The 15,735-nt window shown below is 38.0% G+C and overlaps 1 protein-coding gene across 1 annotated transcript in view; it reads left to right on the top strand.

Annotated features, from left to right (window-relative positions):
• The window catches only part of LOC121384415 (insulin-degrading enzyme-like), an 84,683-nt gene that overhangs the window by 34,366 nt on the left and 34,582 nt on the right, over window positions 1-15,735 (top strand). Inside the window, exons 13-17 of the mRNA XM_041514804.1 lie at window positions 619-722; window positions 1,394-1,496; window positions 5,459-5,554; window positions 12,394-12,420; window positions 13,092-13,174. Of these exons, the coding sequence (XP_041370738.1) occupies window positions 619-722; window positions 1,394-1,496; window positions 5,459-5,554; window positions 12,394-12,420; window positions 13,092-13,174 (413 nt within the window). The remainder of the gene's footprint in view (window positions 1-618; window positions 723-1,393; window positions 1,497-5,458; window positions 5,555-12,393; window positions 12,421-13,091; window positions 13,175-15,735) is intronic.

Genomic DNA, 15,735 nt, shown 5'->3' with positions numbered 1-15,735 from the left:
AATCATATATCGGTATATTAGTAACACCGCGCTTCTTGTGTCAATATTACGACTAATAAGTAACATAGGGTATAACTGGTAAATAAAGTAAGAAGTTTCCAACTATTAATGCCAGATATTTTTATTTATTTAATTTCCATATACGTACATGTAATCAGCAGTGCGCATTCATCATAAGTACATACCCTGTCTATGGGATGGTGCATATAAAAGATCCCTTGCTGCTAATCGAAAAAAGTAGCCCAGGAAGTGGCGACAGCGGGTTTTCCTCTCTCAATATCTATGTGTAGTCCTTAAGCATATGTCCGACGCCATATAACCGTAAACAAAATGTGTTGAGTGCGTCGTTAATTAAAACATTTCCTTCCTTCATCATAAGTACAAATATGCGAAATTCACAATTCACAGCGATTAGTCCGTAAAAAAGTACTTTCTACAGCGATTAGAAATAATTTTTAGATGTTCGTGTTGAAAATGGCTAAAAGACTCTTAGTAACGAAAAAACGCGAGTTTAATAAAAATTGCAGTCTGTGTGTTTGTATTTTGAATGAGTAAAGTATATCATAGGATCAGGACCAGAGATTGCAGCTTTAATACAAAAAAAGTTATTATTTTCAGGACTATCCGATGAATGACGTCATCTCAGGACCATGTTTAATTCCAGAGTTCAAACCAGAATTAATACAGGCGTTGTTGGATAAACTCATTCCAGAAAACATGATGTATGTATTCCGCCATCTTTATATTAACTAATTAATGCGTTAAATATATTTCATAACATGACAAAATACAACTTTACCCCATACCACTCGGCCCTCTTAATTTTTGAGAATTTTATAATTCATATACCATTGATGATTACAAAAAAAAGGGACACTGCACCAAATTTTCACCTTGCAAAAGTACTCATTTGGGGTCCGCCAGAATTATCCAGTTTTACACACATAACGTTTTGAGGTCCTACAATGCTAATTATGACCCGATTTAAGCAAAACAAACTTGTCTGTGCGTTTGTGTCAGATGTTTGTATAAATATTGTCATATCTCTCTCTCTCTCTCTCTCTCTCTCTCTCTCTCTCTCTCTCTCTCTCTCTCTCTCTCTCTCTCTGTGTGTGTGTATTTGTGTGTTACGTAAATGTTATTAGGACTCCTCTCTCTCTCTCTCTCTCTCTCTCTCTCTCTCTCTCTCTCTCTCTCTCTCTCTCTCTCTCTCTCTCTCTCTCTCTCTCTCTCTGTGTGTGTGTGTGTGTGTGTATTTTGTTGTGTGTGTGTGTGTGTGTGTATTTGTGTGTTACGTAAATGTTATTAGGACTCCCCGCTCCCCCATCACAATCCTTGTTAAATATACATTCATGGTCATGGAACAGTTATTTTAGTTATTCTTTGAAAACAGTGTGTTCGTACTGGACAAGAAATATGAAGGGAAGACGGACCAAACTGAATCCTGGTACGGCACCGAGTACAAGACAGAGAAAATATCGGACAACATTTTAAAGGTTAGTGGACGTTAATATTTATAATAGTCATAACGACTGGTATATCCAATGCCGTGATATGTCTTTCCTGTTTGTGTAGCTAGGGGTTGGGGGAGGTCATGAGGGCTAGCCTATCGGCTATTGCGTGTCAAACTATGGTAAAGTTTTAAATAAAAACACTGTGTAAAGAACTGTGCAAAAGTACAAACATCACAGATAGATACTGACTTTTACACAAAATTTCAATGTGTGCTGTATTGGCCATTCTCAAAGAGAATGTTACACTCCTGCACCACGGTGAGGTTACAACACGCGCAGGGGACGCGTCAGAATGATCACGTTTAATATCCAACAACCGATGCTTACACAATTAGTGTGCTCTAGTGGAGTTGTGAAACAAAACACACTTTATAAAACTACAAACTGATACTATATATTACATTTTTCAATCTGAAATTTAATATATAGTAATATAGTATCGTCCGTAGTTTTATAAACATCGTGTGTGTGTGTGTGTGTGTCTATATATATATATATATATATATATATATATATATATATATATATATATATATATATATAAATAAAATGTATTCTGTTGACTGTTCTAATATTTTTAAGAGCACAAAAACGTTTTCTAAATAAGATAGAAATAACATTACAGGTACAAAAAGCCACCTTTGACTGAGCCATTATAAACTTATTTTCAGAAACGTTTTCTTCGGTGACTACAATTCTTTCATACTTACTGTCTTTCTTAATGACGTAATCCTTAATATGTGTGTGATCGAAAATATCTAAACGTATCACAGGTGTTAAACGACTAACCGTATACGTAAACGTACAGTAAGTTGTGGCACTAGGGTCTTGTCCCACGAAGCAATCGTAGCACTAAGATCACCTTAAGAGCATAATATATATATTTATATATATATATATATATATATATATTATATATATATATATATATATATATATAATATATATATATACTAAAACGCAAAAGAAACGCAGGTTCTTAAATTGGATATAAAATATTAAAAAAACAAAACGAAATGAAGATTTCAACATTTATTTTGGAGCTACACCAATTCGGCACACATTGGTGTTGGAAGTTTTGATTGAATTCCTATGTCATAAAGTAGGGTGGGGGTCCATGTTAAAAATGTGAAAGAGACGACCTGTAGCATTGTCAAAGTCCAGTATCGCGTGTGACCACCCTGGGCATTCAAACAGGCAGTGCAACGTCTCCTCATGGTTGACAAGCCGTTGAAAGAATGCCTGAGGGAGTGAGTTCCTTCATGGACCAATGCTGCCTAGCGCCTGCATATTCTGAGGTTGTCCGCGAGCCTGAAGGCGACGTCCGATTTCATCCCAGACGTGTTCGATAGGCGCCATGTCCGGTGATAAGGCTGGCCACGGCAACGTTGGGATGTTTTGTGCTGAGCCAGCAACGCCTGTGTTGCCCTGGCAGTGTGCGGCCTGGCATTGTCTTGCTGCAGCAAGCGCACATGGGTGAGCGGCAAAGAAGGGAACGACGTGATTGTTGATGACGTCATTTTGGTACACGGCGGCATTAACGCGTTGTCTGAACACATGAAGTTGTGTTTCTGTGGTTGAATGAGAACCACCCCACACCATCACACTATCCCCGCCCCATCGGTCGTGCCTGCAGAACGCAGCAGTCGGAGTAACGTTCATGTCGACGTCGCCATACTCGGATTCGGCCATCAGCGTTCACATTTACGGCTCTCATCAGTAAACAGAACTTTTGCCACTGGCCACGTCGCCATCTTTGATGTTGTTGCGCCCACTGTTGACGTTGTTGGCGGTGCCGAGGGGTCAATATTGGTCCCACATAAGGACGGCGGTTACGGAGTCCTGCTGCCCTCAGACGGCGTCGGACGGTATATGGACCACGTGGACCACGCACCTGGTGAGCGGTGTTAGCTGCTGGCAGCATCCGATTCCTAAGGTGGGTCACCCGGATGTACCGGTCTAGGGCTGCGGTTGTCACCCTCGGGCGGCCGGTGGGTGGTCGATCGTTCACAGATCCAGTGATTTGGTGACGTTGAGAAAGGCGTGCGATTGTCGAAACATGACATCCCAATTGTCTGGCTACAGCAGTACGGGTCTGTCCGGCTTGCAACATCCCGATGGCCATCCCTCGCTGGAGTTGCGTTAGTCGCGGCATTTTTAAAATGTGATTCTGTTGTCTGTCACTACTCAAATTGAATTTATGCGATTAAATCCAGGTGTGTAGGCTTTATAAGCATTTCAACGTGTTTTGAGCATTCGTGACGTCACACAGGTAATGAAATTGACACGCAGGTGGGACTGCGGTGTGGGTGTGTGCCATGTCCTTTAACACAGTTGAGGTTCAATTCCACCAAAGATACTGCTTTACAAAGTGCAATTCTTTCGCATTTTCAGGACCTGCGTTTCTTTTGCGTTTTAGTATATATATATATTATGCATTATGATGAACTATTTCCTAACCCGGATCATATTAAGTTGCCTTCACGGCCTCCGAATCCAACTCTGGTATATGTCTATCATGGTTGGAACGATGTAGGATCTTTGTCTACTTTTGCGTTCGTTTTTTTATGCTCTTTAATATTCAAATCGAGTTTTACAGCCTCCTTGAACTTGGCAGTCAGAAGCAGTTAATACCATTCGCTTCAAATTTAACTTTTGAATTTTTATTCTGATGTTAATTGTCTATTTATTCATATATTAACCTTTGTTTGATACCCAATAGCCGATGTAATTTTTGTCCTGGGGTGTCGTTAAACATTCATTCATTCATTTTGCAAAAAAATTCAATATATCAATATATTTACCAGGGAAGCATGACTCGATTCCCCTATAAACTCGCTACAGTCTAGAACTCCACTGACCCCCCCCCCCCCCCTTCTGCATACGCGTCTGCCTACAGAACTGTCATTCTCAATAATGGAAACTCGTGGCATTTTGGTAGAAAGAAAGAAAGAAATGTTTTATTTAACGACGCACTCAACACATTATTTTACGGTTATATGGCGTCAGACATATGGTTAAGGACCACACAGATTTTGAGAGGAAACCCGCTGTCGCCACTACATGGGCTACTCTTCCGATTAGCAGCAAGGGATCTTTTATTTGCGCTTCCCACAGGCAGGATAGCACAAACCATGGCCTTTTTTAAACCAGTTATGGATCACTGGTCGGTGCAATTGGTTTACACCTACCCATTGAGCCTTGCGGAGCACTCACTCAGGGTTTGGAGTCGGTATCTGGATTAAAAATCCCATGCCTCGACTGGGATCCAAACCCAGTGCCTACCATCCTGTAGACCGATGGCCTAACCACGACGCCACCGAGGCCGGTCATTTTGATAGACTACAGAGGCTGGATTTAGTTCCGTCGGTAGAGCGCTCGCCTGATGTGTTTGGGTTGTAAAATTTGAGAACTAAATTTTTGGGGGCCACAATACTCTATGAAATACCCACGAAATAATTGACTTTTAGCAAATTCTGTCTTACATGATCGCACAGAAATGCACGTTTCTGGTTGTTAATCACTTTCCACTGTCACAGTTTGGGTTCAATCTTTATAGTCTGGAGGCAGCGTCCACATCTTTAGGATTTCGTTCTACCCGAGAGAGTCAAAGCGACCACCATGGTTATTCCATGGAGGATGATATACTGCATCATATTCCAGTGGAGGTCAACTTTCAAAAGTGTGTTTTAGATAATCACATATCATCATAGGGCGATGTGTTTCTAATGGATGTCAATATATTTTGGACTGAATGAAAAGCGAACTACTTTTTTGGACTGAATGAAAACCGAACTACGCTTTTCTTTTGATTTTTCGTTTCAGAAATGGAAGAAATGTTCGACGAATAACAAATTCCATCTCCCAAAACCAAGCGTACTACGTTTTTTTGCACTGAATGAAATGCGAACTACTATTTTTTTTATCTTTTTTTTTTTTTTCAGAAATGGAAGAAATGTTCGACGAATGACAAATTCCATCTCCCAAAACCGAACAGTTTCATTCCTGGAAACGTCGCCATTGTTGACAGAGAAAGCTCGGTACGATTTATTTAGTGTATCATATAAAATTATTCAAACTGTTATTGTTTTTATTATTTTAAAACAATATTTATAATCATCTGCTTTATCATCTATATATTTACCACAATCACATGCTGGGTTAATTGTATTAGTCTATATAGAGCCGCACATAGCCTAAAATTAGCAGGATGGCTGTACAAAACCAACCAGACCACAATAATAGAAGATGGTTTTCAGTTAGCCTAAAAATGGTACTATTAAGTACAATAAGATACTAGGTTTTTTTTCGTAAATTAAATGTGGCCCTGCCATATGAATCTTGCTATTAGGTTTGAATTTGATTTTTTTTAGTGTAATGTTATATTATGATGCGGCTTTGGACCATTTTATTGATTCTGGTTTTAGTATTACACTAAATAACTGTTTAAGACTGTTCTAGAATTGTTTACGAATACAGTCGCTAGGTGACAAGCAAGTAAATGTCAGCAAGGATGCCATGCACTGTCCACTGCCCGGAAACATGTCCATCGCTTCAAATGCCAAAGGTGTGTTCAGGATGCTGAGCTATCGAGAGATTGCTCGCTTCGATGTGAATGCATATACTATTCAGGATGCCGAGCGCTCGCTGTTCCTTGCCAGGCTGCATTTTGCTCCTGATGTTAAAGGAACTTCGCCATCAAAACGAAGGCCTTTATTTCGGGAAAATTGACGATAAAATGCGTTAATGTATTCACAAGTAATGTTAAAGTTAAAGTTTTTTGTTTGTTTAACGACACCACTAGAGCACATTGATTTATTCATCATTGGCTATTGGTTGTCAAACATTTGGTAATTTTAACATATTGTCTTATAGAGAAAACCCGCCACATTTTCCCATTAATATTAAGGGATCTTTCATATGAACCATCCCACAGACAGGCTAGCACATACCACGGCCTTTGATGTACCAGTGGTGGTGCACTGCCTGGAACAAGAAATAGCCCAATTGGCTCACTGGCGGGAATCGATCCTAGACTGAGTGCGCATCAGGCGAGCGCTTTACCACTGGGCTACGTCCCGCCCTTGTCACCAGTAATACACCAAAACAATGGAAAATGTAAAAAGTATGCAATGGAAGCCGTTACAAATCGGCCATTAGCATATCAAAACCACTTTTAAAAGAGGTTATGGTGTATGGAATCGTGAGTGTATAGAGCCATGACTCACTTTTAGGTGCTTTGTCTACAGACAGCTGTTCTTGACCACAATATATGGTTCCAACTCCGCCTATAGGAGGACTGCCACTTTTCTGCGCCCGCTTTTACGTGTACTAAAACATTTAAAAGGACATACCCTAGTTTTTAAACACAAAGGCATATTTTTTTACTATTAGAGCCGGTTTTGATAACTAAAATCATACTTTACCTAGATTTTATTGTTTAGATTATCCATTCCCGTACATTCGAAGTGTTTTTGGTCATCCTGGTGTTTTTAATATCACAAAATGCATCTGCCATATTTTAAAAAACGCACGTGAGTCTGAGAAGTAACAGTTATGGAGTCGATTTTTAGAGGATATTTCACCATTTCAAAGTCGTTCATATTTCACTCAATTGTAACTTTATCCAAATGTGTACAGGTTTGTAGATTAACTAAACTTAGTGTGCATTTTCATGGGCTGAAACTAGGGTCTGTCCCTTTAATAGCTTCCGTAAATAAAGGGAATGTGCATACAATAATATTTCAACGAAGGATCTCTTAAGTATTTTTACAGGAATATTACTCAAATTTGTTTTAGGCAAAGTACCTTTAAATAAATATGATAGAACGCGATAGTATGAAAATCAATCACATTGTTCGCGAGCGCTCTCGCTATTGAACACACAAATGAGCCAACCGCGAGCGTCCGCGAGTTCACTACCTCCTGAACACGCCTCTGCTAACATTTCTTTTGTTTAAAACAAATCGATTATTCCAGAACGTACGTATTCACAAACCTGCTACTTACCTCTACGTCCTTCATATTACGGCCATGGCTAAAATAGTATGACGTGGTTTACGTAAACCCTAGAAAGACATCCACGTTATAAACAAGATGATTTTTTTTTAAAACAAAAGAAAAATCAACGGCTTCCAATACATGTATGTCCATACACATGTATGTATTTCACTTTTAAGTAAATATATTACTCAATTTCTGTTGTTGTTTTTTTTATCCGGAGTCAGCCTACTACAAACTAAATAAATGTTGTGGGTTGTTTGTTTTTTTAAATTTTTATTTATATATAATTTGAGATGTGTTTTTGTTGTTTTTTGTTGTGGTTTGTGGTTGCTGTTTTTTTTAAAGCTATGTATTGGCGCATCAGTTTTAAATGCAATGATCTGTAATGCAGGCTCACAGAAATCAGATGGTGTAAAATATTGATTTATTGATTTTTAGTTGAATTTATTTTCGTGCTTATATCCAGTTATGGTTCAAGCACGCGATCATGGGCTGTTTCTCTGTTCAGGACAGTGTGCTAGTGGTTGGTAGTAGATATTGAGAGAGATGTCGGTGTGGCGGCCTTACAATAGTTTGTTTTGTGTAATGACACCACTAGAGCACATTGATTTATTAATCATCGGTTATTGGATGTCAAACATTTGTTAATTTTGACATGTAGTCATAGATAGAAAAACCGCTACATGTTTTAACATCAGTAGCAAGGGATCTGTTATAGGCACCAATGCACCATCCCATAAACAGGATAGCATATACCACGGCCTTTTTATATACCAGTCGTTGTGCACTGGCTATAACGAGAAATAGAACGGTCTTTTACTTATCGTCTGAGTAGCTAAAACTCGCTCTGGATGAAACGCCTGTACCAGGATGCGAACCCAATTCCTGCCAGCCATGACTTAACCTGTCCTGCACCGAGACCATTAGTGATTTATTGCCGTCTAACTTGCGACTGATTACTGCCACGTTCAATCAATTACACTCGGGTAGAAAACGTCCTGTTTTGACAGATCCGTGATGTTATTACCTGCGATTATCAATTTTAAACAATTGCTTTGTTTATTAACGTCGCAGTGGCCAGTTCAAGGGTGAATGAAGCTCGCGTTACATACACTACACATTCTGGTAGTAAACACAAATCACACATGTGTTTAATATCACGGATGATTATGCCAGCATTGATATTGTTAAATATGTTTTTCAGAAGGTCGCTTATACTAGTATATTTTGGCTGTTAAGGCATCCATCCAAAAGGGTTGGTGCTGAGGGTGTGTACCCCCTCTCCTACAAACTTCGAAATGTATTAAAAACCCAGTGTCTTGAAAAACAGATGAAAATAATGCATTTGTTTGCGCGCGAGTACATGTATAATGCGTACATGTATGATATCCTTGTCGGGTGGGTGATGCCAAAACTTTAATTTTTGTTTTCTATATTTTGAAATATTGTAGTCGCCCGTTTCCACAGAATAATATTATTCTGCATCGCCCCCTGTGTTATTTATTATCAATGAATAACGGTAAAAATAGTGGGTGGCTTTGCGGGAAACTTACAGGACGAGAAAAGTAAAATTAACCAAACTTAAAGTGACGGCCCCTAGTTTTTAACACTGCGGCGTATTTTTCACTACTAAAGCCGTTTTTGATAATTTAAATTAGAAATATTTACAGTTTATTATTTAGGTTAGGTCAGGTCAGAGAATTTAACGTGCACATTCAGAGCAAGCTGTTGTAGCGCACGCCTGTCCTGGGGGCCAGATGTTGGCCTCAGCCGGCTCCTCCGCCCAGGACAGGAAAGGGTGGTGTGGGTGAAGAAGGAACCGCCTGCACTGTTCATTTTCGTACACTTGAAGTGGTTTTGGGCATCCATGTTTTTGTAATACCTCAAAACGCATTTTACATAGTTCTAAAAACGCACGTTCGTCTGAGAGGTAATGGTTATCGAGACAAGCTCGAGTCTGTTTTTGGACGGTATTTCCCCGTTTAAACATCACAGACTTTAGCTTGTCTTTGTTATAACCATATCGAAATGTGTTGCAGGTTTGTAGATTAACTAAACTTAGTGACCATTTCCACGGGCTGAAACCAGAATCTGCGCCTTTAATATTGAGGATTACAAATTAGACTACCACACTATCGTATAATGAACTGCTGGACAATGATTTATAAGAATGCCTGTTTTGTGTAAATTTACTAATATTTATGGTTTCATTTCTTTTAATAAATCAACTATTGTTAATAAGGTTATGAAAGGACGACATTATTTATACACCGTAAATCAAATACCGTCAATGCTGTAACGAGATGTCATTATTTATGTTTTGTGATCGGTAGTAAAATATATACTGAAGACCAAAAGAAACGCGAATGTAATTCTCAGCTGGTTATTTTTTTTAAAGAAAGGATTACCACATATTGACATTCAGGAGAATTATAGGTTGACATATTGTTTATTATTTCACAGAATTAAGTGTTTGTTATCAAAGTTAATGTTGGTTTTGTTTAACACACCAATGGAGCACATTGATTTATTAATCATCAACTAATGAATGTCAAACATGTAGTAATTTTGACATATAGTCTTAGAGAGGAGACCCGCTACATTTTTCCATTAGTAGCAAGGGATCTTTTGTGTGTGCCATTCCACAGACATGATAGCACATGCCTTTAATATATCAGTCGTGGCGCACTAGCTGAAACGAGAAATAGCCCAATGGGCCCACCGACGCGGATAGACCCTAGATCGACCGCGCATCAGGCGAGCGCTTTACCATTGAGCTACGTCCCGGTCCTGTTTGTTATGAAATATTTCTGTTCTAATTACAAACTAACCCTAACCCTTATTTGCGTTTCTTTTGATATTCAGTATACTTAAATGGTGTTTTTTTAAATTATTATTATTTTCTTTCTTTAATACTCAATTAATATTCAATGCTACGAATTTCCTGGGGGGTTTTCAACAAACTAAAATATACATACACCAATACGTATATTGTGTTAATATGAGTAGGGTGTAATTATTATTTTCAATGCAATTCAATTATTTATTGTATATGAGACCACAAGCCAATATATACAAGAACACCTATATTGACATTTGGGACCAGCTGTTTGGGCAACAAAACAAAACAGAAACATTATCATTGCATATTACATTTCCGAAAATTAATATTTATACAAATCCATGGTCAGCTTAATTATTATGATACAGAATTTAAAATTAAACTGACTGATCGATACGAATTGCTTGGATATTAAAATCGATAACGGTAATTTAAAGTTTGTTTTGTTTACCGACACCACTAGAACACACTGATTTACTAATCAGCGGCTATTGGATGTCAAACATTTGGTAATTTTGACGCACAGTCTGAGAGAAGAACAAAAGGAAAGCCGATATGTGTTGACATACCTTAATCAATCCTGGGCGGATCTAGTATTTGACCAACATCTAACACACCCAACCCATAATCATATAATTCTAATCTTTAAATTCTCTTTTGTTATAAGTGTTTAGATTGGTCCAAATAATGTCATGTGACAAAAAACCCCAACAAAAAACAACAACAACAACAAACAAACAAACAATAAAACCCGAATTCCTAACTCCATGTATCCCTCATGCAATTATTGACATTACTGTGATTCAGTTTGAAAGCAATTCATAATTATTTCTTTGAATGTCAATTTTATAACCAGCAAAGAAAAAAAAAATCGTTTAACATCTCTAAACAGTTTTGAACCAATTATCTGCAATTGATATTAAACGGTCGAGACTCGTTTAATGATGATACCAATAAATACATATTTGAGAATGTTTACAACAGACACAACGATTTGACTAAGATAACTTTATATCGTGGTGCGGAATCTTTTATTTGTTGTTACTTTTACTAGTGTTATTACTTACCAGTTGGGCTGTGTAAGAAGATAAAATGTTAATAATGAAAACTGTTAAACCATCGATTACTTCTATTTCTTTATTCAATCGTTTTACACAAACATATACTTTGATTGATTGATTGATTGATTGATTGATTTATTGAAATTATTGTACCATTTAATGTTTAGAATTAGGAGAGAGCCTGGTAAGTTGGATAACTTGTACCCAATCCTTTTGTATTTATTTTTATTATATAAACATGTTTTCAATCAAAGTCCATGCAACTCAGGTTTGCACTACTTTCGGCTGTTTTCATTATTTTCATTATTATTATTATTATTTAAATAAATAGTTTATTTCCCCAGAAATATGTTATGATAGTGTCAGGGTTGCGGCCTTGAATTCACTACCTTATAAACAATATACTAATATATGAAAAAGGAGCAGTGACAAAAGTAGAAATAAAAATAAGTTTTCATAATTGCTCGGAATTATTAAAGTAATTGTTTACGCTTTTTTATTATTGTTGAATTGGTAAATTTATTAACTGTTTATTGAAATAATATGTAGATATTTTTCTAAAAAATTGCAATTATTAGTTTGAATACACATAACAATGAGAGGATTTCCTCATTAGCTACTGATGGCAAAACAACGAACCGCTACTCCGTTCAAAAAGTAAACAAAACTGTGCCCCATACTTCCATGGACGCTAAATAGTATCATGTTCTTAAATATTTTGATGGGGGATTGGTCATCGTCGCTTGTAACAGCGCAGATCTAAACGGCAGTTTTAGAATTTATTCTATTTAACAAAAGATATATTAAAAATCACGTGAAGCTAAAATAAAATCATAAAATAAGATACCCTCAGTGTCTGAACAAATGATCCATAATCCTTTTATATAATTGTTTCATACAATGAAATGTGTTTTCCGTGAAACATATGATTATGCTGTATTGTAAATATTTTGTTTTTCTTTCTTTGTTGCAGGACACGGATAAACCATATATGATACGAGTAAGTTTATCTTAAATGTCTAAAGCGTTTTTATATACAAAGAAGTATGTATATATGGGTATGTACTGATGTCTCTCTCTCTCTCTCTCTCTCTCTCTCTCTCTCTCTCTCTCTCTCTCTCTCTCGCTCTCCTCTCTCTCTCTCTCTCCTCTCTCTCTTCCTCTGTCTCTCTCTGTGTGTCCATCTCCCCCCTCCCCCCCCTCTCTGTCCCCCCCCCTCTCTCTCTCTCTCTCCTCTCTCTCTCCCTCTGTATGTCTCTCTCCTCTCTCCTCTCTCGGATCTCTCAATCTCTCCTGTATGTCTCTCCGCTTTCTCCTCTCTCTCATCTCCTCTCTTCTCCCCCTCCCTCTCTCTCTGTGTCTAAATCTCTCTCTCTCTAGGAATGTGTCTCTCTCGCCTCTCTTCTCTGTGTGTATGTATATGTCTGTGTGGTATATATATATATATATATATATATATATATATATATATATATATATGTGTGTGTGTGTGTTTGCGTGGTTACCACTGACTGACACCCAATGACCGAACCCAATTAATCATATTTCGTTCGTAGTCAATAATATTTCGATATTGCGCATTATATTTCGTTCCCAGGTCAAATATAGAGCAGTAATAAATGATATTGTAAAATAAATAAAATAGTTTTTAAAACTTAATATTTTATTCAGGACAGTGCTTTGTCCAGACTATGGTTCGCTCAAGACAACACCTTCCTGATTCCGAAGGCGAGAGTTTCCATGGAGATTAGAAGGTAAACAAATTTAAAGCAACACTAAGTATAATCTGTTAAATAACATAGTATCTAAATACGTACAGAAATTAGAATTTACATGTATATACCTCTACAAAGATATCAAAGGAGGTCATGACTGTGATAAATATGACAATAATTCTATTTTGAAATACTTAATTGCAAACTGGAGATTCAAATCACAGGTACCCCCAAACAACAACCCAGGAGGAAATGCTAAGGCTAGCGACAGACGACACGACGATTTGGGGGTAAGCTTGTACTCAGATACATCACAGTGTAGGACTCTCTAGCTTGGCTAGCATACGAGCCCGTATGGCTCGGAATATTTATTTGTACAAATACATTGATTCTGCAAAATGACGCAGTCAACATACATGGTTTCATGCTAAACATTTAGTGTATCTTATGTTCTATTGGAGACGCTCGGCAGGGCTCGCTGGGTTGGTGGCAGGCTCTCAAGATTTGCATTCAGGGAGTCCTTATGACACTTAAATTTTTGAAACCAAAATTGCACACTGCATCATCGCCTAATGTGACTTGGCCTTAAAACTCGGGCCAAGAGACTTTACTGGTTAATTGGAAGCTAGCCCTATATAGATATTAGATGACGTACAGTGGTTAAGCGCAAACGGATTTAAGGCTGAAAAAAAAAGAGCTGGGTTCGCATCCCATTGCCTCTCTCCCCATCCCAATATATCTAGGAAAAAGCCTTATCACCAGTCTCGATTACCGAATGACAGTTGTGAAATTGATTAGATTAGTTGTTCATCCTATTGGGCGATTACGACTCACTAAACCGCTGATGAAAGCGGGTTACGCCGGGGGCAATTGCCTCTGTGACTATAACCTCGTTCCAGTTCTTACCGCAGAAGGTGGTTTCCATGCTAAATAAAGTCATCTAATATGATTTTCTCGCATGCCATTGTGATGACATCGGACTCGACAGGCGGCCGGGGAATACTAACACGGTATAATTCCAGTTTGTGTGCGAGTCTTGGTTTGTCGGTATATTGTTCACGTAATTCGTCTCCAACGGAACACGACATCCAATTTCCACAGGTCAATATTAAACAATGGTGTAATTATTGCCAACATTTCCATGGATATATTGGAAATGGGATGGGCGGTGTTTTTTTGTTTTTTAGGATTCCATGAGTCCATTCTTGTTATCTTGGGTTTTTTTTTCATTTCTGCAGTTGTACGTGATTTTAGGGTTTTTTCCCTTTGTTTTGTTTCGCAATCCAGCACCCGTCAACACCATAATTACAGAGCTCGAAATAGGAAGTAAAACATGGGCTGCTGCAATGCTTTTAAATTAACAGGCCAAAAGAAATATGGCCTGCTAAGAAAAACAAATATGGCATGCTGGAAATAGGATTGCAAGGGGCGAGTGGGTGGTTTGGGACAGTGGGTGGAAACCAAGGACGTCTGAGAATGAGAAATAAAGGCGTATACTAACCGGACGCGAGCGATTTTTTATTTTATTATTTTTTTAAATTAAAAATCATTGATTTCAATTGTCGTATACTAACCAGACGCACTTCATAAATTGCTAAAAATCGACCTTTCCGCGTATTCTAGCATGACTATCAGTGCACTAACATGTCATGGTGTTCCCAAACAGTGCACCGTTTAAGGAACCAGGGCCCATATTTTCGAAGCAATCTTATCCTACGAAATCGTAAAATCATCGTAAGCTATGACGTCACTATGGCGTTGTGTTGTAGTGACGTCACACCCTACGATGGTTTTACGATTTCGTAGGGCTAAGATAGCTAAGATAGCCCAAGGCCCATATTTTCGAAGCTATCTTAGCCTACGAAATCGTGAAATTATCGTAAGCTATGACGTCACTATGGCGTTCGCTGTAGTGACGTCACAACCTACGACGCTTTTACGATTTCGTAGCGCTAAGATGACTTCGAAAATAGGTCCCCGGTGCTTATAAAACTTTTAGTCTACACTCAGAGTTTGAGATAGTAACGTCATGGCAACGCCATACAAACTGTATGTGTGTGACGTCATTAAAGATGAGATGACTCTAAAAAGCTTTTCCGACGCCATATAACCGTAAATAAAATGTGTTGAGTGCGTCGTTAAATAAACCATTTCCTAAAAAGGTTTATAAGCACGGGCCCTGAAGAAATCCAACCAGTCTCAAACACAATACCCGAGAGACCTAATTCAAACATCTTCTTTTCAATTATTTTAAGATTTAATTGTACAGATCTTAAGTGAATTGTATTCATTCAGACGATTGGCTTTTCGTATCTAGCTGGGTTATTTCGTAGTAGAGGTTATGCCTTCTTGCCATAATAATTCGAACTTTTGAGTGATCTAGATGCCCTTCAAAAACGTAGCGTATCTCCCATTGCCCTTTTAAAACGTTTATCCCCTCCCTGAATACCGTAAGTGCCCCCTTTAAACGATATACCCCAGTGGCTGATCTAAAAAGAGAGGGGCCGCCCAAATCCCCCTAAATTTTGCAACAGTTATACTTTCTTTCTTTTTTTTTTCTTTTTTTATGTTGGTAAATCCAAGAAATCCCTTCGGGAATA

This window comes from Gigantopelta aegis, chromosome 10 (assembly GCF_016097555.1).
Source record: "Gigantopelta aegis isolate Gae_Host chromosome 10, Gae_host_genome, whole genome shotgun sequence".
Lineage (NCBI taxonomy): Eukaryota > Metazoa > Mollusca > Gastropoda > Neomphalida > Peltospiridae > Gigantopelta > Gigantopelta aegis.
Note: the sequence above shows the minus strand (reverse complement) of the source record. Positions and strands in the feature narration are given on the sequence as shown.